This window comes from Pongo abelii, chromosome 23 (assembly GCF_028885655.2).
Source record: "Pongo abelii isolate AG06213 chromosome 23, NHGRI_mPonAbe1-v2.0_pri, whole genome shotgun sequence".
NCBI lineage: Eukaryota > Metazoa > Chordata > Mammalia > Primates > Hominidae > Pongo > Pongo abelii.
The window spans coordinates 31,920,316-31,946,299 of NC_085929.1; the positions used below are offsets into that span (position 1 = coordinate 31,920,316).

The following is a 25,984-nucleotide window of genomic DNA, read 5'->3' on the forward strand; positions in this document are numbered from 1 at the left end:
GGAAAAGCGCTTGAACTCGGGAGGTGGAGGTTGAGGTTGCAGGGTGCCGAGATTGCCGAGATCGCACCACTGCACTCCAGCCTAGGTGACAGAGCAAGACTTCCTTGGTCTCAAAAAATAAAAAAATAAAAATAAATCAGACATTTCTGGGAAAATTGACCTACCAACAAATTCACACTAAGGCATATATGATGGACAGGACATCTTTTGATGAGAGCAGCTTTTGATTAAGGTAGAGAACACAGTAGAGAAGAGAGAGGCACTTGTTCTTGAAGGGCTAAAGGGGAAAGGGGAGATGGGAGGAAGTGGAGAGGAAGAGAGAAAAAAGGAAACAGGAGAAAAGGGCTTAGAACGTGATAGGAGCCCACCAAGAGAATTTTTGGCAGATTTGCATTATTGCCTACAAGTGTCTTGCTGGCTTCTCTCCCAGAGATGCCAGGGGTGATATCTGAGCAGAGATCTGAATGGTGAGAGGCCAAAAAAAGGCCTTGAAGGAGAGTGTTCCAGGCAAAGGGAAAAGGAAGACAAAACCCTCAAGGCTGGAATTGCTTGGTCAGTGTGACCCGGGCATCGTGGGAGGACTTGGGATTAGCAAGAGGTGAGTCGGAAAGAGAATTTGAATGGGGTTTTATTGTGCACTTTAACACGGCTTATTTGATGTTGTTTCACTCACAGCCCCATGACTTAGAGTACAAGGACATTCAGAGGACAGGGGTTGAGGGAGAAGTCCTGGGTTGAGACTGCCTGAATTCATATCCTGTGAACTTAGTTGTTGCACTTACTCTGCAAGTGACTTGAGATTTTTCTTTTGGCTAATGAGCCCAACCAGCTGGGCGCAGTGGCTCACGCCTGTAATCCCAGCACTTTGGGAGGCTGAGGCGGGTGGATCGCTTGAGCTTGGGAGTTCAAGATCAGCCTGCGCAACATGGTAGCACCCCCCAAAAAACAAAAAAAAATTAGCCAGCCATGGTGACATATCCCTGTGGTCTCAGCTACTTGGGAGGCTGAAGTGGGAAGACTGCTTAAACCCAGGAGGTTGAGGCTATGGTGAGCTGAGATCACACCACTAAACTCCGGCCTTGGTGACAGAGTGAGACCCTGTCTCAAACAAACAAAACAAAAACCCACAAAACAAAAAAATGAGGCCAACCCTCTCCATTATAGGTGTCTGAGGAAGATTATTAAGATAGTCCCACAAAGCGTTTAACATGATAGTTGGCACAAAGTTAGTATTTAATAAATGTTTTCTATTATTATTTTCATTTGCTACAGCCAAAGCGCTTATTTGGAAGAGCATTTTAGTGTGGCTATAAGCCTCCTGAAATTGATTATGTGCCTTGGCAGATGAGTGATTTCTTTTTAGTGCCTGCCACATTGATGATACTCAATAAATATTTGTTGCATGAATGAAAGTGTGAACTACTGTGTTACGGGTTAGGCAGACATAGAAGTAGAACATAAAAGTGTGGGTGGAGGAGTTTGCAGATCATTTGGCAGGCAATGGGGCGCTATTGAAGGTTTTTGAGCAGGGGCAGGAGAGTGTCAGATGGATTGAAGGAGGGAGGGTTTGGAAACAGGACAAGGAGTTGGCAACCTGTGGGCACCTTCCAGGTGAGAAGTCAGAGAGATCTGGTCCAGGGAGAAGGGAAGTGGGAGGGCCTTTGTTTTGTACTTGGCTGCTTCAGAGGCCTGCAAATCACCCTGGACCATGAGTGATGTGCTGGTCTGCTTACTGCAGCTGCCCTCATCTGGGTCTCTTGGACTGCTACCCTAGCTCTCTCTAGAGCCTCCCTTAATTCAACTATCCCCCGCTGCCTCCAACTGGACCTGCATCCCCAGCCAGAAGAATCCTATAAAATGGTCCATCTGATTTTGTCACTCTCCTCTTAGAAACCTTCCACTGGCTTTCTGGTGCCCTGAGGATAGCTTCAATTCCCCACTGTGGCTCCAGGTGCTGCAGAATCAAGTCCTGTGACCTCTCCGACCTGCCTCTCCCTCCTCTCCTCCTTTGTCTGGTGGCTGTCCATCTGGGCTCCGCTGATCTGACCTTTCTCTAGTCTGGAACTCCCTCCCCTAGGTGAGGTCAGCCTGAACAACTTCAGGGTGGGAGATTGCCTGGGCATGTTGTTCCAGTGCAGATTTGGCTTAAGTCTGTGGTGGGGCCTAAGATGTCAATGTTTCTGCTGTGTTGGCACCACCTGGGGGCTTGCAAGGAGTGCAGATTCTCAGGCCCTGACTGGACCTCTGAATCCGAATCTGCATGTTGGCAATTTTAGCACATAGGTGTCTGGGGGTGCTGGTGGCAAGCGTGTCTTAGGAGCATGTGACAGCTTTTCTGGTGGCTCCCTGGAGAGGGTAGGGGTCGTCCTCTGGGATCAGGGTTATGTCAGGCCTGGCCCAGGCACCCTGATTTCATAATTGAGTGTGACCTCTTTGAATCTCTATTCATGAGCTGCTCTATACCAAGCAGTTTGGGGGTTATTTCTGTTGATCAAGAGAGAAGAAACAGACCTGGCCAGGACAGGAAGAGACAAGCTCTGAGAGGTGGGGGGGTAGATTTGCTCAGTACCTGCTGCCACTGGCCCAGGTGGCATGCCCCAAAATGACCTGCCCTTGTAAGGGGTTGCCGTGGGAGATCTGTACAAATTTTCTCAGCAGGTTGGGGTCAGTGGTTTCTTGGATTGGTTTTGATATAATTTCCCAGCTAAATGGCATATGTCCTTTCAGACAGAATGCTGGATGGAAGGCCACTAGGCTAAGGGCCAGAGGTGACTTTGTGATGCAGAAAAGTTCTGGCCTTTTGTGACTCACGGATCCAGAAGTCATCTTCTTACTCCTTGAGAGGGAGACAAGATGGGCTTTCCAGTCCCATGGAGAGGCCGAGGCCTGCCTTGGCTGTCTGCGGATCTTCGGAGCCCACGTTGCCATCATCATGGCAGGCCCCAAATTCCCTGCTTTTGCTTAGTTCTTGTTCTCTTGCTCTTACAGCTGTTCCTTTATCTCGGTCCTGGTATTGATCCCAGCCCTGGTTCCCTGCTTCCCCTGCAACTTTCCATCAAAGTACCCCCAAATACAAGCTGAAAAGCAGGCATTGCTGTACAGAACTTAAAATGGCACAGAAGACAGAAGAACAGATTTCCTGTTCCGGAATGTTTTCCAGACCACCCCTCCTCCAGGCTTGGCACCCACTGCATGGACTGCCTAGCCTCGGCCCCTCTTGTTGTCCTCTCTCTTACTCCCTCTTTCAAGTTCCCCTTTAAGTCCCCTTTCTTAGGCAAAGGGAATGAGTGCTCTACATTCCTGTGCCTAAAGTTCCCAGACTCACCTTTGCACAGCCCAAGCACATCAGGGCTCTTGGCTGCGGGAGAGGCCTTCCGGGCCATAAGCAGCACCAAGGAGCAGTGGGGACCTGGCAGTTAGCACTCCTCCTTTCGTAGGAGGCATCCCTTGAGTGGCACTTGTGGTTTTAAGTAGTAATTTCCCCCCTCCCTTTAGGTTATTTTCCAATAGAAGGCCGAGGCAATCTATGCTCTTTATGTCATTCTTTCATTTACTCACTTATCCATCCAACACATATATTGAGCAAAGTCAGTGTGCTGAGAGCAGATGCTGGGGGAACAAATACAGACAGGCTTGTTTCCAGAAGCAAGCTAATGGATTGCTCACTTCACCTGTGGGATATGGTGACAGTGGAAATGATTTATGCCCTGGGTATTGCCCTATGCACTGAAACCTAAACTCATAAGATCTTATTGAGGGGAGCGAGTATTCTTTACCTTGCAAAAGGATTCACTGCAGGATTAAATAAAGCTGGAGAATTTTAGAATTTGAAAAGACGTCAGGGGACCTGCTCCTTCAATCCCTTCATTAGTTATTGGTGAAAAGTAAGATTTAAAAAGCTTAAGAGACTTGCTTAGAGTTATTCAGCAATGCCAGAGCCAGCGGGTCAGAGCCAGCACTGTTCTGTTCATTCTCAGTGCTGGTCTCTTTCCCTCAGGCCCTGTATGATATAGAGATGCTCCAACGATGCTGCTGCTGCTGCTAACCAGGTCAATATTTATCGAGTGCTTTCTGTGTGCCAGACACAGTTCTAAGTGCTTTTTACATGTTACAGCATTGCTCTCATGGCAATCCCGTTAACAACACTGAGACAGAGCTGAGACACAGAGAGATTAGACAACTTGTCTAAGGTCACACAGCTCAGAAGGACTGGTCTTAGGCTTCTTTTCCATTTGTCTTTTGAGCCCATGCTCTGAACCACAACACTGTGGCTTTTCTTTAGTGACTCCCTGACCAGCAGTCCCCATAGAGAAATGTGTTTCCACTCACATATTGAAAGAAAAGTACTTCTGTATTGAACATCATTTCAGTGCTAATAGCTAATAGTTTAATAAAACCAAAGCTTGGTATCATACCTTTTGACATATCTTTATAAAGTTGTCATATATAGAGCTGCCATTAAAGTTTGTAAAGCTTTGTGGATAAAAGTAGCATGAAAAGCAGCTCGTATGATGTGTGTGACAACAAACAGAACTGTGATCCAAATTACAGGTGAAACGGGACAGTGGCCCCCTGGAGGCTAGAAATACCTGCATAGGCTTACAGAGTGAGATGTTTGTAAATAAAGCCATTCAAACATCAATTGTGTGTGGTTTTCCTGAGAAGCAACTGTATTTAAGGGACTGCTTATACAAAATCAAGTTCTTAGCAAGGATTGCTTTAAATATTCTGACTTGAATGAAGGCCAGTCATGTTCTGCCATTTTCAAAAATCTTCTAACTGGAGTCTTAGAGTTGATTTTCTTTTCATTTGTGATTAATTTCCCAGAATAACATTCCCAGCTCCCACCCCACCCAGCATTTATAGTCCAGAGATTCTGAGAGTAGGAAGTCCTAGTAAAGCCTAGAATCTAAAACAAATAAGACCAGTCAGTTCTCTAGTTAGCTTTTTTCCTTTCAAGTTGTTAGCAATATAAACTCTGGAAAGCCTAAACTTTAATGCACCTATCTCAGCAACATCTCTTCTAACGATGGAAAGGCGTAGAAAAGAAGAAAAGGGAACATTATTAATCTTGTGGGAACGCTGGAGTTTTGTCTATTATCACAAGCACTGTGAGCCCCAAGTCATTTAAATCCTCTGGGGGTGGGAAACATAATTATTTGCAAGGGGGCATTATTAGCTAAGTACAAATGGGTTGCTATTTGTTTTCTCTGTTCTTTGTAATGATTGCAGGCTGGGGATGGTGTTTAGTAACAGGATCCAACAGGTCAGTTATGACAACTTCATCACTGTCATTAACCCCTTTTGTTTGCAGTGAACACAAAAAGCTGTTCAGTATCAAGACAGTCAAGAAAAAGAGAAAGAAGAGGGGGTGGAGAAAGTAAGACAACCAAAGAGACAGCCAGGGAACAGAAGTTCATACACTATGAACACCAGAAAAAAATACCCCTGGGTAATTGAGTCAGCTGACTCAAATGGTGTAGGGGCCTCAGTTAGAGGACCAAATTTTGGACTCCTTGTTCTTTCTGCCCAAAGAGTAATTGCTCGTGTTTATAAATGCAAATGTTTTTGCCATTTTGGTTCCTAGAAATGCCCTAGGGAGATGTTATTTTTGGTAAGGGGTCTTCCTGCTTCAAGTGTAATGACTGTGAACAGCTAGTTTCAGTATCTTCTCTAGCATGCCAGGGTAAAATGAAGCAAAATAAATAGAGGAAGTGCTATGACCTTTATTGAGGATCTACTGGGTACCAGGCAAAATGCTTTTTTTTTTTTTTTTTTGAGACACTGTCTTGCTCTGTTGCCCAGGCTGGCTGGAGTGCAGTAGTGCAATCTTGGCTCACCGCAAGCTCTGCCTCCTGGGTTCCTGCCATTCTCCTGCCTCAGCCTCCCAAGTAGCTGGGACTACAGGTGCCCGCCACCACGCCCAGTTTATTTTGTTTTTGTATTTTTAGTAGAGACGCGGTTTCACCGTGTTAGCCAGGATGGTCTCCATCTCCTGACCTTGTGATCCGCCCACCTCAGCCTTCCAAAGTACTGGGATTACAGGTGTGAGCCACTGTGCCTGGCCAGTGCTGCGATCTTGACTCACTGCAGCTTTCACTTCCTGGGTTCAAGCGATTCTTCTGCCTCAGCCTCCTGAGTAGCTGGGATTACAGGCGTTCACCACCATGCCTGGCTAATTTTTGTATTTTTAATAGAGACATCATTTTTAATGTATTTTTCATGTTAGCCAGGCTGGTCTTGAACTCCTGGCCTCAAGCGATACACCTGCCTCAGCCTCCCAAAGTGCTGGGATTACAGGTGTGAGCCCCCACGCCCGACAAGGTGCATTTTTATGTGCTTTTTCTCCTCTGTCTTCTCAACAACCCTGGGGTAAAAGGCCTCATTTCCACTTTTCCTATGAGAACAATAAAGTAGAAAGAGGTAAAAGACTGCCTCTAAGATCACCCAGCACAGAGCAGAGATTTGATTTCAGGTGTGTCTTGTTCCCAACTTACTACACAGTGCTGCTGGGGGAAAAAAAAGAGCAAAAGGTTCTTAACTGAAGTCAAAGACAACCAAGAAAATGTAGGCAGATGTCAGGTCTGATCATGTGGATGCTCAAATGATAAACAGACACATTGAGATAAACTGTATTAATTAAATCATAAAAATATGTTCTGCTTTTTGGGGAATTTATTCCTCCTCCTGGGGTGACCCTTGACAAGACATTCTGTCTTCCTATTTTTAAGCAAAAAAAAAAAAAAAAGTGGGTAGAAGATGAAAGTTTGATATTTGGCTCATGCATAGCTTTGTCTCATTCATATATTTTGTGCTTGCCTGTCATTTCAGCTTTCTGCTGCCAGACCAAGCTCCTTCGACTGCCATTCCTACTTCTAACACTCCTCTTGTCCTTTTCGGGACAACTTTATGCCTATTGTGCCTTGGGTCTTGAGAAGCATGTGGTAAAACTGGCCAGTGGTGATGGCAGGCATAGCAGGGAATCAGACTGAGGGGGGCTGTGGGGTGGGAGAGAAAACAAAAGAGGGAAACAGGCTACTTCATGACGGAATCAGGCTGCTTCTGCAATGACATTACATGAAATATCTGAAATTTGACCTTAACTGTATCTGGTGGGTCCCGTTAACCCTGTAAGTTATGGACAGAACGTTCACTCAAATTCTAGCAACGTCTAGGCTCATGGAAATACGTGACCAATTCAGGTGAATGAAAGGGATTTTAAAACATTAATTTCCAGCTTAGGTCTTCCTAAGACTGCCTGTGTGTCCCTTAACACCACTCCAGCCTGAGTGTCATATGGATCCTGAATGTGGACTTGTGGGCACATTGTAGAAAAATAAGAAGCAACTGAAAACCCCAGGCAGCGGGGTGGTGTGATGATGAAAGACACCGAGACCGAAGATCAGGAAGCTGGAAATTCCCCCCAGCTTCGGTGTTTGGGCTCTATCTCGCTTTTCCACTTCCCTAAATCACCCTCGTGGTGCGAGTGTGCTCGCAGTAAATGCTCCCTAATTGTCTCTTGTATTGACCGTAAAACCCTAACGACAGGAATACTCTCTCTCCTTCTATTTCTCAACACCATTTCAACACCCAAACTAAAACCTCTCACCTGAGTGTAAGGGAGTGGTGACCTTCTTAAGCGGAGAGCTCTTCCATCAGGGGGCTCCCTAAGGGCATCTCTCTTCCTAGCGGGGGAGCCGTCACCCCACTTTCTTCTGCTTAGCCTGAGACACGCAACTTTTTCCAGCTTTTACTCTTCGCTGAATTCTCACGGCGGGGTTGGCGGGATGTTCAGGCTCAGGAGCGAGGTTGGGGCCCGGCCCGCTGGGCGCTGTTCACCGGTAGCTCGGACCAGAGCAGGAGTTTCATCATTACCTGCTGGGATAGGTGGGACACAGGTATTTCCGGGGCCATCCCAGACCTCCCGGAGGATGCTGATTGACACTGTCCAGTTTGAGAACTACTGTGTCCAGAGAGCAGAGGCCTCCCCATAACCCCTTGGGTTGTGGACATCTGGCCCAGGGCTTCTCTGGATGAGCCGGGCGGCTATCAGAGCGCATGGAACTGGGGGCGGGAGGTCGGGGCAGCGAAGGAGGAGGAGAAGGAGGAGGCGGAGGCCGAGGGGGAGGGAGGGGAGGAGGAAGAGGAGGAGGAGTCCCTCGTGGCCACCCCGAGGGGAGGGCGACCGTAGAGACTTGGTCGGGAGGGGCCGGCCGAGCCGGGCCGCTGGGACTGTGAGCTGAGGGGCGCTGACCGTCGGACGCGCGCTCCCCGCAGACCCTCGCGGAAGAAGCAGGGGGCGACGCGCGTGCGCGGGGCGGCGGGCGGCGCGCGAGGGGGCGGAGCGGGGAGGCGCGCTGCGACCCCGGCGGGCTACAGCCTGCGGCGCGCGCGCAGGGCGCTAGTGGGGCGCGCGGCGCGCGCGCGGGGCGGGGGCGCGCGGAGGGGGGGCTGCCCCGGGGCGGCCCCCCCAGGTCGGGGCGCGGCGGGCGGCGGCGGCGGGCGCGCGTCCCGTCCAGGTTCGGAGTAACCGCCGCCGCCGCCGCCAAAGCTCGCCAACATGGCGGACCTGGAGGCCGTGCTGGCCGATGTCAGTTACCTGATGGCCATGGAGAAGAGCAAGGCGACCCCGGCCGCCCGCGCCAGCAAGAGGATCGTCCTGCCGGAGCCCAGGTACCAGCTGCCCCGGCCGGCGCCGGCCCCAAGCCGCCGCCCCCTGCGGCCGCCAGCTACCCCCTGCTTCCTGGAGGGTCGGGCGCTGAGCCTCCGCTGCCCCGGGGCGGGTGACACAGAGGAGCGGGCGATGCGGGGCCGGCCTCGTCGTTCCAGTCTCTCAAATGGGGCATCGGATGGCCGGTGGGGGGCACCCCGTGAGAGAGCGCTCCAAAGTGCCTGGCGCGGCGCCCTGCGCTCAGCGAGCGCCCCAGCCAGGGGCTGGTTATGACTTGGCTGAACCAGCTCCATCCCTGTCGCCCCCTCCCCCCGGCCCTGTCCTGTCCTCTCCTGTCCCATCCCCGTGGTTCTTCCTGTTGCATTGGTGTGGTCCGCGTGGGCTCCTTGCCTGTCACTCCTTTGCGCTCCATCCTGGTCGCTCCTTCTTCCCGGGCTCAGCGGTCCCCCTTTCCAACTCCATCCTCTCAGCTCCCTCTGGGCCGCTTACCTGGGGACTGCAGGCTTGTTGCTTATTGTCCGAGGTAGTTAAGCTGCTGTTTTCAGTGTTTGCTCTTCTTGAAGTCTATTAAGTCTAGTCACCTTCTTCGGCTTCTCTTCTATTTTACGCCTGGGCAGGATTTTGACCCACTCAGTATTCTTTTTGGTGCCAAGTGTGTCACCTGAGCTGCTTTCCTCAACTTGTAGATCTACTGGTGGCACTTTATTAAAAAATCGAAACGCGAGTCACTTAAAAAGGCACTTGAATGGGTGATTCCAGACAGGAACTTGTTGTTAAATTATCAAAGGAGGGCCCGATTGAATTGGCGAGGGGCTCGGTGAGGTCCATACCAAGTTGCAATTTTCTCTCAAATGATTTATTATTAAGGAACTAGTAAAATTTTTTGCTAGTTCATATCATTAGCACTTCCCCAGAAAAAATAGTTTGTCAGGTTAATAGTGAGTTTTAAATAATGTATCAAAGCTTCAGTGATGGATTTTTTTTTTCTCTAGCTCCTTTCCTAATTAACACCATCATGAGTTGTACAGCTAATGTGATTCCTTGATGCTAAATAGCTCTTGCAATTGATGCTCAAAAGAGGCATCTTGTTTATGGTGAATTTGAAACCGTGCAATTCTGTAAAATATTGGAATCTAAACCAAAGTTATTATCCATTTGAAATCATCAGTCCTTCAAGCGTTAGGCGCCCAAGATTACTTAAATGTTACCTAATGCTAAGTAATCATCATCTGATTTTTTTTACAAGTCATCCATGAGCCCTATGATATAGAAAATACCAGTCCCCTTGTTATTTGTTGTGAAAAGCTAAGTTGTGCAAATGAAGACATGCTTGCTAGATATTTTGGGCTTGCTTTTCCTCCTTAGCCCATGCATCTTGTTGGTTTTGCAGGATGTGCTACTCTTTGATAGGCAATGCCAAGTAGTGAAAATGAGGGAAAAGTGCAAACCTTTCTGCAATGTCATGAGTTTAACACCCCTATTCCAGAGTGTAGCATATCTGAAGCTAATTGAAAAAATCAATGCTGCTTAAAATTTCCGGCAAATGGGAAACTTACTTAGAGAACAAGAACTCCTGTATCAAACCTAAATTTCACCAAAAAAACTGTACATTTCTAATGTAGAAAAAGCCTTACTTCCTTTTTCTCTTGCCTTTCCTAGTGTCCCTCCACCACCCAAAGGCAGGGAGTCCTAAATATGTAGGGTTTCTATATACAGAATTGATAAATCTCAACTCATGGGCAGTTTTTTTTTGGGGGGGTAGTATATAATATTAATAAAGTTAGGAACTTCTGTTCAGTTTTTTTTTTTTCTTGGTGTTTGGAACTTAATGTGACTTCTGCTTTTTTAGTGTCCCTCTTAAGAACGTACTTATGCACTTAGGGTGTTCACTTCCTTGTATGAATGCCTTTGTTTTTCAGTGGTATTCTTTGGTAATGCTTTCTTTTAAGGCAGAGTAAGTGACAGCCAGCATATTTCTCATGACATTTGGAAATTGAGAAATACCAACCAGAGAGTAATTTTAGGAAACAGCCCTTCAGTAATTGTTATTCTCTTGCTCTTTTTAAAATAGACTCTCGAGTTGGGCCATTGGAACCTCCTCCTGAGATTCTAATTTGTTTTCTACTTATCTTAGTGGCTTTGGCTTTGGTTTTGTCATGTAGCTATTTACATAGTAACAGTCACTCCTTGTGCTGTGTTAGGATTCTGTTACATTGAGATTATCAGGTATAACATCTTGCAAAATTCTCTCTACTGCTGGATGGCAGTTAGTGGCCTACCTATTTGATTTGGAGGTTGGGGGTTGGAGAATTTCTAGATCCTGTAAAAAAGTTAATTGCTTGTTAAAATGCCCCAGCCTAATGACTTAAATAGCTGGTATGACTTCACACTATTGGTAAAAGGGATACGGGTCAAATGTTTTCTGATAAGTTTCTGTTTCAGCTTCATTATAGAGCGAGCCATGTGATCGCCAGTTTTTGGTATTCTTGAAAGAGATGTTCAGATTTGTATTTTTAGTATCTGAATGAGAAGCATACATTTTAATTTGCCTTTGGTCTATCACTAGTGATTTTTTTATTTCCAGCTAATTATTTGCAGTCACTATTCTTTGTGCTTCCTTATTTTAGTTACTTTGCCTTTTCCACAATTTAAACAGAAGAGCATCAGAACGAAATATCTAGCTGATTTAAATGAAACAATGGGTTTGCAGTTTCCTGCCTATTACAGGAGAGTCTCAGAAAATGGAACATTCTGTCTAGGGGAGATTTTGCTTCTCTGAGATGGCAAGAGGCAAACATTTTGTTATGTTGACACATTATTCAATTAACCAATGAGTGCAAATCCTGGAAAAGCTGACTGTTTGTCCAAATGGTATAGCTGCTTTAGTTTACTGAAATGTTGTTGAGCTAATGTAGCTGATAACGGGGCCTACTGGGAGTAGTAAACTGTGGCCCACCGACTCCCTTGCAGGCGCAGTTGAAACAGGAGCATTTACATGTGCAGGCCAGTTGTTTTACATCACGTTGGAAAAGAAATACTTTTTTTTTTTTTGAGACGGAGTCTCGCTCTGTCACTCCGGCTGGAGTGCAGTGGCCTGATCTGGGCTCACTGCAAGCTCCGCCTCCCGGGTTGATGCCATTCTCCTGCCTCAGCCTCCCGAGTAGCTGGGACTACAGGCGCCGCCACCATGCCTGGCTAATTTTTTGTTGTATTTTTTTTTTAGTAGAGACGGGGTTTCACCGTGTTAGCCAGGATGGTCTCCATCTCCTGACCTCGTGATCCGCCTGCCTTGGCCTCCCAGTGCTGGGATTACAGGAGTGAGCCACCGTGCCCGGCCAAGAAATACTTTTATTTAAGTAAGGTCTAATTCATAAGCAAAGGCCCACAGAGGGTCAACATCTTAAGCCCTGGAGTGATTCAGACGACTTTTACTGTAGGCTATATTACTCTGTTACTCTTTTTTTTTTTTTAAAAAAAAAAAAAGAATGAAATTCAGATGATTTGAAATCACACATAGTTGAAAGAGGTTGAGTAATGTGAACTTCATCTTTCCCCTGGAGTCTCATTTCTATTTACTGGACATTGTGAATGTTGGATCACCTATTGCAAAGCTTGTCCTTTCAAAGTATTCATACAATATGATAGGAAGGTCTGAAACAACATTTTAAAGATTCTTTATAATTTTCTAGGAGCACTGACAGTCCTTAAAGGACATTTATGATACTGTTTATGACATTAATTCAGTACATAGTTGTAGAGCCATTTCTATGAGCCAGGCACAGGGTACTATGACAAACCCAGCCACAGCCCCTTCCTTCATGGAGCTTATAGACTAGTGTGAAATACAAAGATTTGAGCCAAGAAGTGTGTTTGCTTTAAAGTGTAATTGCTTGAAGATTTTATTTAACCACAAACAAATAGTGTTTGGATGACTTTTATTACTCTATATGCATAGAATATAGAATAATAACAAAGAATGAATATAGAATATGGGATAATGCATAGAACACAAGATGTTTGGTGTTTTACAATAATTTGTTAGTGAGTACCTTTGAAGAACTATGTAAACATAGTCTCCATAGTGATATGGTAGTTTGCATCTTTTTGTTTGTGTAGCCACCACGTGTAATTGATCTTTAAAAGTGGCCCAGTTTTCTTCTTTAGTGGACATGGAGTTTATTCGGTAATTGTTTAACTCCAATCAGTAAGTGATTGGTGGGTAACTTGAAATACTCCTCTCCGTTTAGGCTGCAGAGTTTTCTGTGTCTTCACTCTCCTGTGCTCATAGCCTAATTTTGAACTGAAAAGTCCATGTTGAAAGCACAAATAGCCGTTAGAAAGAAAGTATTCCTTATTATTGATAGGAGTGTTTCTATGTGTAAGAAACGGTAGCGTTCTTGCTTCTTTTTCATTAAGGTACAAATTCAAAATGTAATTTGTTCTGACCTTTCAGTTATTATCTCATTCTTGGTCGAAGTTAACTTGTGCCAGTGACTTGAAGATGCAAGGAGTGCGTGTAGATGTCAGTTCTTAGAAATGGATGTTCTGGTGAAATCAGTTTTGGACCTAGAATCTGCCAAAGCTGAGCATCGTGAAATGCTTCGAATCGAGAGCCTCATAGATCTCTCTGAGGTACAGGCAGTCCCAGCTTTTACACGCCATGTGTTCTTAGAGACAGCCTCTTACAGTGTTTCCCCCAGTACACCGGAATTTGCCAAACATCTGTTTGGACAAGGATGGAAACTATCCGACGAAGGTGTCAAGGCTTGAGGAAGGGAAGCGCAGGTCTTTTTCAGTCAGTGGCTGGCCAGCAGAGCAGTGAAATGCAAAGTAATATTAAATAGCTAGCAGGACGCCTGGCCTCCCTAGGGTCCCTGGAGCCCTGGCAAGGGAAAGAGAAGTTTAACATCCATGATGTAATAATGTAATAACTACCTTTAATTGAGAGCGCATTCTCTGTCAGGCAGTTGGCATAATTAGTTCATTTGTCCCCACAATAGTTCTACCAGGTGAGTTGCATTAGCTGCATTTAACAGAAGGAGCAGACACACAGCGAAGTAAGGAGCTCAGCCCAGGTGACACCTGACAGTGGGAGAGGCAGGAGGGACGCCCAGGTTTCGCCCAGCTCGGGGTCTTTCCCCGCCCAGGCAGGGTCTTGCTGGGCTGCCCCACCAAAAACAAATACCAAACTCCCTCGCGTCTTATTTTGCAAGGAATGGATGAAACTGTGATACTTTTTTATTTGGGGGAAAAATCCTTTTTTGTACTCTCCCGATCAGCTACTAGTCCTCAGAGACTGATAGAGAATTCCTCTGGGACCTGCGAAAATGGTAATTATGATTAAGTGAATAAGCAGCTTGTTCCTTATTTCCCATGAGCTTGAAGGTTAAGTGCCTATTCTGTTTAACACAAGCCATGCAGTCTTGCTGGTGTTAATGAGAAATTGTGTAATACACCATCTCACCCCCTCAGCCTCAAAACAGGATTTCTACTGTCTTTTTATTTAGAAAAGGGGCCACCTGAGCTGCCCTGTCTCCTTTTTATTTAAAAAAGGGGCAGCCTGAGCTGTCCCCTCCCCTGAAATTTTCATTTCTGGGAAAAGAGTAAAAGGGAAAAACAATATTTTTGGCTTTATTTGCAATAAAAATCACTTTCTCATTCACATAATCTTCCTTTGTTAATACAGTCACATATCTGTGGACCACTGTAGGTGAAAATGTAGGCTGTCTGCATGGCTATCATTGTCTTTTCTTATTCTCTGGACATTGGCAATGGGGAAATGGAAATGATTAATTTGGCAACTTTTACTCTATTATTGCAAAATCATTTGTATGGTAAGTAATTTCCATGCAAATGGGACTGGATATCCCGGCCCCCCTCTGCTTCTCCTATGTCTTACTTTTTTATTCTTCCCTTCCTATTTTTATCATTGATTAGAAGTTACAACCCCTGGGCCCTTTTTGATTGCTCTACAGGCCTAAAATGCAGCATAAGTAATAATGTGGCTCTTCATATCCTGTAAATGTTTCTTCTAATTTTGGAAGCCTTCTTTTGGGTCCTCTCTGCTTCCACTGGAGCATACGCATATTTGAATACTTTCTATGTAGGACACTATGTAGAGAGCCCATGGCAAATGCAGTGAAAATATTTTTGCAACATATTTTGTAAAATATTTTGTGATTGGTAGTTGGTAAAGGTCAGCTTGATCCAGCCTTGGACCTGTACTGTTGTTTGCCACCATTTCCTTCTCCTGCAGTTTCAGAAGCAGAAAAAGATGCTAATGTGAAAATAGCCAGCCCAGACCTCCATCCTTAGTGCACCAGAAGGCCACTGTCATTGCTGGGCCCCTCGTTTTCCTGTGCCATCCCTACTACCTACCAAACTGTCGTAGAAGAGAAGGTTCTAAATCAGAAGCCAGACGTAAGGATCTGATTCCACTGGCAGCTTGCTATGGGACCTCTGCAAGTCACTTAAATTTGCTGTATTTAGTTTCTCCATCAGTAAAATACAATATCTATTTCTTTCTGATTGTATAATGTCCCAATAAAAATCTGCCTTGTGAGCATTTTCTGTCCATGCAATAGATTTGTAAATAATAGGAAACATTAAAAATTACCCATATTGAATTTCAGACACAGATAACTCAAAAAAAAAGATGAGAAGGAATATTAAAAGAAATGATTAAAAACACTTATACTATAGTGTTATTGTTGTTGAGATTATGTGTAGTAAAAGATACAAGTACACCTTTAAAAAAGTACAACATAATAGCGAATATTAAGGCAGTCTTGCAAGGAGATCCTGGTGCCATGTACTCTGAGGGAGAAGGGAGTGGGTTTGGGAGGCAGGACTTCTGAAAAGCTGGATGATTGGCTGGAACAGAGAAGAGCAATTGTTGAGCCTTAGACTCATAAGTAGGTTGATTGCCCAGATTTCTCAGTTTTCCTCCTCTAGCTGCTTATTGTGGTACTGTGTGTCTAGAACCTTCTACACATGATACCTCACTCACACTTTTTTTTTTATTATTATACTTTAAGTTTTAGGGTACATGTGCACAACATGCAGGTTGGTTACATATGTATACATGTGCCATGTTGGTATGCTGCACCCATTAACTCGTCATTTACATTAGGTATTTCTCCTAATGCTATCCCTCCTCCCTCCCCCAACCCCACAACAGGCCCTGGTGTGTGATGTTCCCCTCCCTGTGTCCAAGTGTTCTCATTGTTCAATTCCTACTTATGAGTGAGAACATGTGGTGTTTGGTTTTCTGTTTCTGTGTTAGTTTGCTCAGAATGATGGTTTCCAGCTTCATCTATGTCCCTACAAAGGACATGAACTCATCCTTTTTTATGGCTGCATAGTATTCCATGGTGTATATGCGCCAGATTTTCTTAATCCAGTCTATCATTGATGGACATTTGGGTTGGTTCCAAGTCTTTGCTATTATAAATAGTGCCGCAATAAACATACGTGTGCATGTGTCTTTATGGCAGCATGATTTATAATGCTTTGGCTATATACCCAGTAATGGGATCGCTGGGTCAAATGGTATTTCTAGTTCTAGATCTTTGAGGAATCGCCACACTGTCTTCCACAATGGTTGAACTAGTTTACAGTCCCACCAACAGTGTAAAAGTGTTCTTATTTCTCCACATCCTCTCGAGCACCTGTTGTCTCCTTTTTAATGATCGCCATTCTAATTGGTGTGAGATGGTATCTCATCGCACTCACGCTTGCTTGCTTGCTTGCTTTCCTCCCTTTCTTCTTTCCTTTCTGTCTTTCATCTATCCATCTATCCATCCCATAGGCTCTGGGATGGTGGTATCAGTGCCTAAGAGTTGCAAGCGTGCTACTTAAATAGGTGTAACCAGGCAATTAGCAGAGTTGACTCATTCTTTAGAGGTCTTTGTTTCAGAAAAATGAACCAAAAACCATGATCTGAAAGCAGCTGGCTTCTTTGTATTGTGCATAAGGTGATTCATTCCAGTCTTTCTTAGACATTAGCAGATTGCATATGAATAACATAGGATTGTAGTATCTCATGTTTGAAAAGATGTTGGGGGACATCCAATCTAGTTATGCTTTTTGATGAGTGACTTCCCTCTCTAATATCTAGCCACGGGCATCTTTGATGAGCATCTTTGGAAACTGTTGTATCAGAAAGCTCTCTTGTATTACCTTCTGTGCACTGGTCTCTTATTATCCCTTTGTGGTTGTGAGAAACAAGTTTAGTTCCTCAAATGTGACAGATCATCAAATATTTGAAGGCAGCTCCTCTAGCTCAAGATGCCTTTTATAGGAAGCTGTCCCCAGCTCTTTACTTATTCCTCATAATGCACACTGCTGTGTGTAATCTGTGCTCATTAGTCTGAACATTACTGAGTTGAGTAAGAATATCAAAATTTATGAAGACCAAAAAGAGATCTGTAAAATTATCATAATTAATTTAGTAATGGCAAAGCTAGTAATAAATTCTATTTCAAGTGTGTGATTGAGTCTCTCTGAAGTTCCATTTTAGGATTTGGTTCCTTGAATGATTCAAAATTCATTATACCAGTTTGCTTAGGGGATGAATATTTTCATTAGTCAGAGTTTGGAAGCCAGGTATGGGTTACATGTGTATTATGACAACAGCTGCCATTGCTGACTGCTAAGTAGGTACTAGGCACTGTATAATTCTTAGATAATTATGGACTAAAATATTTCAGGAAGAAAGTGAGCTTTAAATATGCAGAAAAAGGTTATAGGATATTAGGGGGTATGTTTCATATAGTCAAAAACATAAAATCGCTGTAATCCCAGCACTTTGGGAGGCTGAGGCAGGTGGATCACCTGAGGTCAGGAGTTCAAGATCAGCCTGACAAACATGGTGAAACCCCGTCTCTACTAAAAATACAAAAATTAGCTGGGCATGGTGGCAGGCACCCACAATCCCAGCTCCTCAGGAGGCTGAGGCAGGAGAATTGTTTGAACCCGGGAGGCGGAGGTTGCAGTGAGCCGAGATCGTGCTATTGTACTCCAGCCCGGGTGGCAAGAGCGAAACTCTGTCTCAAACAAAGAAACAAAAAAACCAGCCAACCAACCAAACACCACCACCAACAACACCACCACCACCACCAACAAAAAACTATAAAATCCCATTGGCTGGGGAAGACAGCAAGTTTCTTCAATGTCAGCAATAAAACTTTCTTGAATAATATGCTGTTAGTATTTGTGCATTGTGTCATTAAGTCAGTCCATTGATCTTTATTATCTTGTTTGGATACTAATATGTCTGGTTATATTTTCAGGTGTATTTCTTGTAATTTTTTTGTATCTTTATTGCCTTTGATAAAAGTTTAAATTAAAAATGAGGCCAGGTGTGGTGGCTCATGCCTGTAATCCCAGCACTTTGGGAGGACAAGGCAGGAGGATCGCTTGAGCTCAGGAGTTCAAGACCAGCCTGGGCAATATGGTGAAACCCTGTCTCTACCAAAAATACAGAAAATTAGCCAGACATAGTGGTGCGCACCTATGGTCCCAGCTCCAGCTACTCAGGAAGCTGAGGTGGGAGGGTTTCTTGAGCCCAGGAGGCAGATGTTGCAGTGAGCTGAAATCATGTCGCTGCACTGCAGCCTGACAGAGTGAGGTCTCGTCTCAAAATACAAAAAAAAAATGAAACCAAAAACTAAAAGTTGCATGGAATGGCATTTACACAGCTGTTAAATATTGCAGACTTTCATTTTTCTTTGTGAATGTCTAAGGCCATGACGGTATTTTGGAAACATCTTTTTAAAAAAATATGAGGTATTTGGTGGTGGTGGTGGGGTCTATTCTCTATTTAAAATGGAACAAATCCTAATGGCTAAGTAAGATCAAGGGACTTTAATACACATCTTTAACCTGGTCCTACCTTTTTAAGTGAATTTTCTTTGTCTTTTTTTATATTATGACACAGTAACTGGGAAGAGAATCATGCAATAAATATCGTCATCACCGGTAAGTCTAGTATAGCGTGCAAAATTTCTGTGCTGTCTTTTTTGTTCCATTTTGGACCTGCTTCTTTCTGTTTTGTTTCCAGTGGCAGTGGAGAAAAGCTTGTTTTTTATGCAAAACATCCCAATAGTATAGAAGAGAAAAATTGCACAATAGCAGTTTCTAAGGAATGAATGAGAGGACACGTATGTTGGTGACTTTGTTGTTCCTCTTCATCCCTCCAATAAATAAAACCGAGAGTTTTTGTGGACAGGGATTTATTAGAGTTTCATCATTTAGTTGACTGGCTTATTAAATTCCACATGGAAAACTAGCTTGACTCTCCACATTTCTGTCATTTAAGTAAGGTGACCTGCTTGATGCTGGATTGATGTTTCAAATTATTTTAAAAATTCAGGCTGCTCTATAAGAAAAGCTTATTTTGGTGGAAACTCCTTCCTGTGAGATGAGAGTTCTAAGTGAAGCGTTATGGCCTACGGTTATGACTAGCTGGGGTAGCATAGATGATGGTGGAGCAGATAGAAACAGCAGGGCAAGTTTGAAGTGCTCAGTGGTGCTAGCCTTTCACAACCCTCTTTCCCTTACTTTCAGGAAACTTATGCTCTAGAACTAGGGTTTGAATTGGGTCAGTATTGAAATGATCTTAGTGAGAGGCCAACTTGCTGGACTCCTCATGTAGATCTGTAGTTGTACAGGTTAGCTCATTAAACCCAGCGACAGTAGATGGTCATTTATTTTGTGTTTATTACAGTAGATGGTCATTTATTTAGAGTTTAAGAAAACCCCACAGTAGATAGTCATTTATTTAGAGTTTAAGAAAACCCCACTAAGATTTGTAGATAGTGTTTTATAGTTTTATATATATTAACTCTTTTTAGTTTTTACAATTATGCTTGGTAGTAGGTAGAAATTTTAAAAAGAAAAATATTACTCCAGATACATCCATGTGGAGACATTGAGAGGTGTATTTTATCTATTTGAGGACAGCTGGTTTTCTCCTTAGATACTAGTGTCTTGACTGTGGTGCAGGGAGTGGCTTTCAGCCTTCCAGACTCAGAAACTAGATTTTATTATATCACTGTATTAAGCATCTGTCTCTTATTGTGAAACTCACATAATCAGCCAAGTCTGCCTGACTAAATTATTCTCTTCCTATAGGCCTGTGGTTCTTATTTTAAGATTAAAGACCCTTTTGAGAATCCTACTAAGTGAGAGCCTCCCCCTCCCAAAAGTGCGCTAACTCACTTGCACAGATTTATCTGAAAAGCTACACTATAACTAGAATGTCCAGTTTGCTGCATTGCATTAAACACTGGCTCCCGCAGGAGCCTACGTGCCCAGCGTCTGTGTGGCTGGAGCTCTCTGTCTTGTGGGTCGCCCTTGTGGGAAGCAAAACGACCATCAGAAGGTGGTGTAGTGAGCACAGACCCACAGTCGGATGAGTCAGATGGTTACTTGGGACCAAGTCACCCCTCCATAGGGGTGGCTTACACTGGATGTCCAGTACTTGAAATCCCTGACTACGGTGGCTTTGGGACAAGTCATCTTTCCATATTTTCATGTTTCCTGTTGTAATTGGTGGGCACACCTCCACTGGATTTGAGACTATAGTTCATGAAACCACTGCCAAAGCTGCCTAGACCAGAAACCTTTGGCATTTCTTGGCCGTTTGTGTTATGTATTGACTTAGTTTTTATTCTCAGAGAGCAAGCTTTTTTCTTTATTTAGAGATTCTTGGAAATGGCTCCGTAATACTCATCATCTTATTTTAGAAGGAAATTCAGGTTCAGGGAGAAGCTAATTGCTCAAGGTCACGTTGATAACAAATGGCACAGCTGAGCTTCAAACCCAGGTTTTCTGATTCCAAATTCAGCATATTTTCAGAAAAACCTTCAGACTGTCTTTTTCCCGGTGAATCTTATTGTATGAGGAGGGGGCTCGTGGATTTGAGTAGAGGAGCACTGTCAATTTCAGACATTAGTAACACAATTTGAAAATGCATTGTATTCATTCAGTAAAGATTATCCACTGCAGGGGTCTGAGGAAGTGCTCCAGTAGCATAATTTCACTGGCCACGTTAACTTAATAATAAATACATTAATAATTTCCTAGAAGAAAAGATGTCATAGATTCCATGTTAAGTAATAAGATTGTTATTAATAATGATGGCAATGTTATAACTTGAGAAAAGCTACATGTCATGAGTTCTTAATGTTTTCTTACCCCAAACATCTTTTTGTGATTTTAGGTGCATTCTTAATTAAAATTCATCTCCATGCCTGCCAGTTGGTAAATGAGTATCCCTGACTTGAACACGTTTGTCAGTTACTCTAGATACAATAAAGGATTTTTTTTTTTTTGAGACAGTCTCGCTCTCTTGCCCAGGCTGGAGTGCAGCAGTGTGATCTTGGCTCAGTGTAACCTCCGCCTCCCAGGTTCAACTGATTCTCCTGCCTCAGCCTCCTGAGTAGCTGGGACTACAGATGTGCACCACCACGTCTGGCTAATATTTTTCTACTTTTTGTAGAGACAGGGTTTTGCCACATTGCCCAGGCTGGTCTCGAACTCCTGGCCTCAAGTGATTCAACTGCCTCAGCCTCCCAAAGTGTGGGATTACAGGCGCGAGCCACCGTGCCTGGCCCGTAAAGGATTTTTAATGTTAAACTTGGCACTCATTAGCAGTTCATTCTAAATTGTGATGGAAAATTAATGGAGCGGGTTGCATATCTAACCCCTACCCAGAAAGGTTGTTGAGCTCAGCTTGGGACAGAGTTGTATTTGTCAGGAACACATTAGTAAATCCACTTATGGCTTTTGCCTTCTTCACCTAGTAATGCGCGTGGAGCTTTTCCTCGTCAGCAGTATATAGATCTGTTCAGTGTTTGGAATCGCTGCATGAGATGTCAGAACTCTGATCTACTTAACCCTGTGCTCATAAGCCCAAGAGCAATTGCAGTGAATGTTCTTACAGAGGTGCCTTTGGGTCTATGTGTGAGCCTTTCTCTAAGACAGACACCTAGAAATAAGTAAGATATGGGCATAGTCTCCTCTACATAGAGCTGCAAAAAAATTCTAATTTTATTCAGACGCTTTACTGTTAAGAGTAATATTATTTTTAGTTTGAAATTATTTCATATAAACAATTATTTCATATATATTTGGGTAAAACAAAAAAGAATAATGTCATTTTTGGTTAGAACCAAGAATTTAAGTGTAAATGAAGAGATACATGAGTACAAGATAAGAGTTAAATAAAAATTCTGTAAGATCAAATTTGAATTGGAAGGTTATTTGAAATTCATGATTTTTTTTTCAAATATGTGTACTTATCATCCCCAGTCTTTAAAAAAATCAAAGAAACAATTGCATTTCCATCACGTAGGCACCCCATACACCTGCGCCTGACTCCAGGTGTGGGCGAGATGAGCCTGGATCCTCTGTTATCTGTTGTATCAGAAAACAAAGGAGCCATCCAAGAAATGTGGTGGGCACCATCCCTAACTAACTCTGAGGCCAGAAGAAGGGGTTCCCATTGGCTAAAAGTGAGACACCCTGAACATCAAAAGAATATGACTGATACAAACCCCCTGTGGTGGGCAGAATGATGCCCCCCTGAAATATCCACATCTTAATCCCCAGAACCTATGAACATGTTATGTTATATGACAAGGGGGTGTTAGGGGTGTAGGTGGCATCACAGCAGCTAAGGTGCTGAGTTTAAGATAAAGAGATTATCCTGGATTATCTAGGTGGGCCCTAGTGTTACCTCGAGGGAGGCGGAGAGTTGGTGTCAGAGTGATGCAACATGAGAATGAGTCAACCAGCCACTCCTGGCCTTTTGTGGAAGGAGGAAGGGGCCATGGACCGAGGAATGTGGGCAGCCTGTAGAATCTGGAAAAGGCAAGGAAATGGCCTGTCCCTTACAGCTTCCATGTGAGACAGCAGTCCTACTGACACTCTGACCGACCTTAGCCCAGGGAGGCCCATTTCAGACCTCTGACCTGCACATCTGTAAGAGAGTCAATTTCTGCTTGATTTAAGCCACCAACTTTGTGGTGATTTATTATGGCTGCAGTAACAAACTAAGATACTCATGCTATCCACAAGAGATCCCCAAACAAGACAGAAGAGAACACCTCATTGATCACCACCAGCAGTAGAACCAAGGCACCTATTCTGTCTCTGAATAGTGGCAATTGAAAAGGTAAAGAATTAAGCATTTATCCTGCCTTTGCTGTAAAAACTGCTTCTTAGGGTATTCAGAACCCTAGTTGATGGTTGGGGTGGCAGGACAGGAATTCTTTTTTTTTTTCCTTTGTGACAGGCTCTTGCTCTGTCACCCAGGCTGGAGTACAGTAGTGGTGTGATCACAGCTCACTTCAGGCTCAACCTCCTGGGCTCAACTGATCCTCCCACGTAGCTGGGACTACGGGCACACGCTACCATGCCTGGCTAATTTTTTTTTTTTTTTTTGGTAGATATGGGGTTTCGCCATGTTGCCAAGGCTGGTCAAGAATTCTTGGGCTCAATGATCTGTTCACCTCAGCCTCTCAAAAAGTTGGGATTGCAGGCTTGAGCCACTGTGCCCGACCAATGAATGAGGGGACTTCTTTTTTTATTTTTATTATTTTTTTTGAGATGGTGTCTCACTGTGTCCCCCAGGCTGGAGTGTAGTGGCATGGTCTCAGCTCACTGCAAGCTCCATCTCCCGGGTTCACGCCATTCTCCTGCCTCAGCCTTCCGAGTAGCTGGGACTACAGGCACCCACCACCACGCCCGGCTAATTTTTTGTATTTTTAGTAGAGACGTGGTTTCACCGTGTTAACCTGGATGGTCTCGATCTCCTGACCTCGTGATCTGCCCGCCTCGGCCTCCCAAAGTGCTGGGATTACAGGAGTGAGCCACCGAGCCTGGCCGAGGGGACTTCTTTACAGAAGAATGGCAGCAAATTAATGTGGAAGGAATGGTGAAATTTAAAAAAAAATCCCCATTTTGCAATTCTTAATGAAAATATTGATTTAGGCAAAGATCATCAATGTATGATATCACTAAATGAAAGATTGATGGGGAATTTCAGATGGAGAGATCAGACTATCACCAACTGAATTTTCTAAGTAAAGTTTGCATCACTAGGATGAAATAACTGTGTACCCGCTAATGTGAGGCAATATAAGTACCAAAACCATCTCAAAAGTATTCCTGCCCCCAAATGGTGGACTTGAATATGATCAAGCCTTTTGAGGTAACTTTCAGTTTATAGGAAATATGGAGAGAGAGGAACAATGAAAGACCTTATAAGGAAGCAACAGACAGAAAGGGCATCCCCCGTGATGGCTTCCTTGGCTTCCTCAGGGGGTCACTGCAGATAAAGGTCAGGGGTGGGGACAGTCAGGTGCTCTCGATGAGAAGAGATTTAAGAGATAGCGCTATCAGATGAATGTGTGGATCTTGGTTAGATCTGGATTGAAACCCACCAGCTATACAAAAGACACTTGAGTCATGGAAATGTGGTTAGAGACTGGGCATTGGATCTTCGGGAATTATTAATTCGAAGGGGGAGTTGGGAAGTGATAATAGACTGTGTTTATATGAGAAAATTATCCATAATTTTTAGAAATGCAAACTGAAATAGGCTAAAACAACATGTGGTCTGAGATTTGTTATTGATTGATTGATTGATTGATTGATTGATTGAGATGGAGTTTTGCTCTTGTTGCCCAGGCTGGAGTGCAATGGCACAATCTCGGCTCACTGCAACCTCTGCCTCCCGAGTTCGAGCAATTCTCCTACCTCAGCCTCCCAACTAGCTGGGATTACAGGCGACTGCCACCATGCCCAGCTAATTTTTTATATTTAGTAGAGGCGGGGTTTCACCATGTTGGCCTGGATGGTCTTGAACTCCTGACCTCAGGTGATCCTCAGATGAGCCACTGTGCCTGGCTGAGATTTGTTTTAAAGTGCTTTAAAAAATAAAGGTGGGATAAGTCGGGTGGAGTGGCTCATGCCTGTAATTCCAGCACTTTGGGTGGCCGAGGCAGGCGGATCAGTTGAACCAGGAGTTCGAGACCAGCTTGGGCAACACACTAAAACCTCATCTCTACAAAAATTAGTTGGGCATGGTGGCACACAGCTGTAGTCCTAGCTACTTGGGAGGCTGAGGTGGGAGGATCACTTGAACCCAGGAGAGTGAGGCTGAAGTGAGCTGAGATTGCACTCCTGCACTCTAATTTGAGCAACAGAGTGCGACTCGGTCTCAAAAAAAGAGAAAAGTAAAAGAAAAAAAATGGAGGGTGGGGTAGGGAAAAGTAACAGATTACAATCTTGGTAACTTCCAATGAGGTGCTGAGTGATGGGTCTAGGTGTTCATTATATTATATCCTTTTGCATGTTTGAAAACTTTTGCAATAATTTTTCAAAACAGTAGAGAAGATGGCTAGGTGTGAAGATCCCAACTGTGTCCCTGCAGGGCTAATGGAAGCCTCAGTTTTCCCAATGTCATGTGTAATAGCACTGGTGACTTAAGATGTACTATATAATTTCTATGACAGCATCATACACAGATGCAAAATGTACCACATTTCAAACAACTTAGATTGACGGGAGGATGATGTGGTTTTTGGAAACTGCATTAGATGACTCAAAAAGAGGCTGTGTGACACTGATTCCAAAGATGCGGGTAGAGTTTTAAGAGGCTCATTTGCAACCTAAGAGTCCGACTAATCCAACCAGAGTGGACAGATTTACAACTTCTTGACCTGAAGGCTTGCTACAGGAGGATGAGAAAAAAATGCAAGAAGGCTATTGAAAGGAGAAAGCACAGTAAGAGATCATACTTTAGAAAACGATGATCTGTTTACTTCCTGAGTGCAAAAGACTTCACTGACTTCATTCAGATCATGGGTATCTATTAAATCGCGGCTCTGATGTTTAAATTTAGCAGAAAAAAAAAAAGTAACCCATGGTCTTTAAAATAATCTACCCTCTAAGCATACTATCCATGCCTAAGGAAACCTTGCAATGTAAGTCTCTCTTATTAAAATTATGTTAACAGCTTTCTATTTTTAAATTACTTGAATATTAATTTGTGAAAACATTTCAGAATAATCATTTTAAAATAAATAAGTGTTTCATGGCTGGGTGCGGTGGCTTTATCATGCCTGTAATCCCAGTACTTTGGGAGGCCAAGGCGGGTGGATCACCTGAGGTCAGGAGTTTGAGACCAGCCTGGCCGACATGGTGAATCCCCGTCTCTACTAAAAATACAAAAATTAGCCAGGCGTGGTGGTGGGCACCTGTAATCCCAGCTACTCGGGAGGCTGAGGCAGGAGCATCACT

At 44.0% G+C, this 25,984-nt stretch overlaps 1 protein-coding gene across 5 annotated transcripts in view; it reads left to right on the forward strand.

Moving 5' to 3' along the window:
• Positions 1-25,984, forward strand: part of GRK3 (G protein-coupled receptor kinase 3) — a 274,428-nt gene that overhangs the window by 100,448 nt on the left and 147,996 nt on the right. For 2 of the 5 annotated variants that reach the window (XR_010139447.1, XM_002830951.6), the window contains exon 1: positions 8,469-8,673. The exons of the other annotated variants lie outside the window; for them this stretch is intronic. Coding sequence is in view for 1 of the 2 variants with exons in the window: in XM_002830951.6 (XP_002830997.4) it covers positions 8,561-8,673 (113 nt within the window). In the remaining variant the exon portion in view is untranslated. Of the gene's footprint in view, positions 1-8,468; positions 8,674-25,984 lie in introns of those variants that run through there. 5 annotated transcript variants of the gene reach the window in all.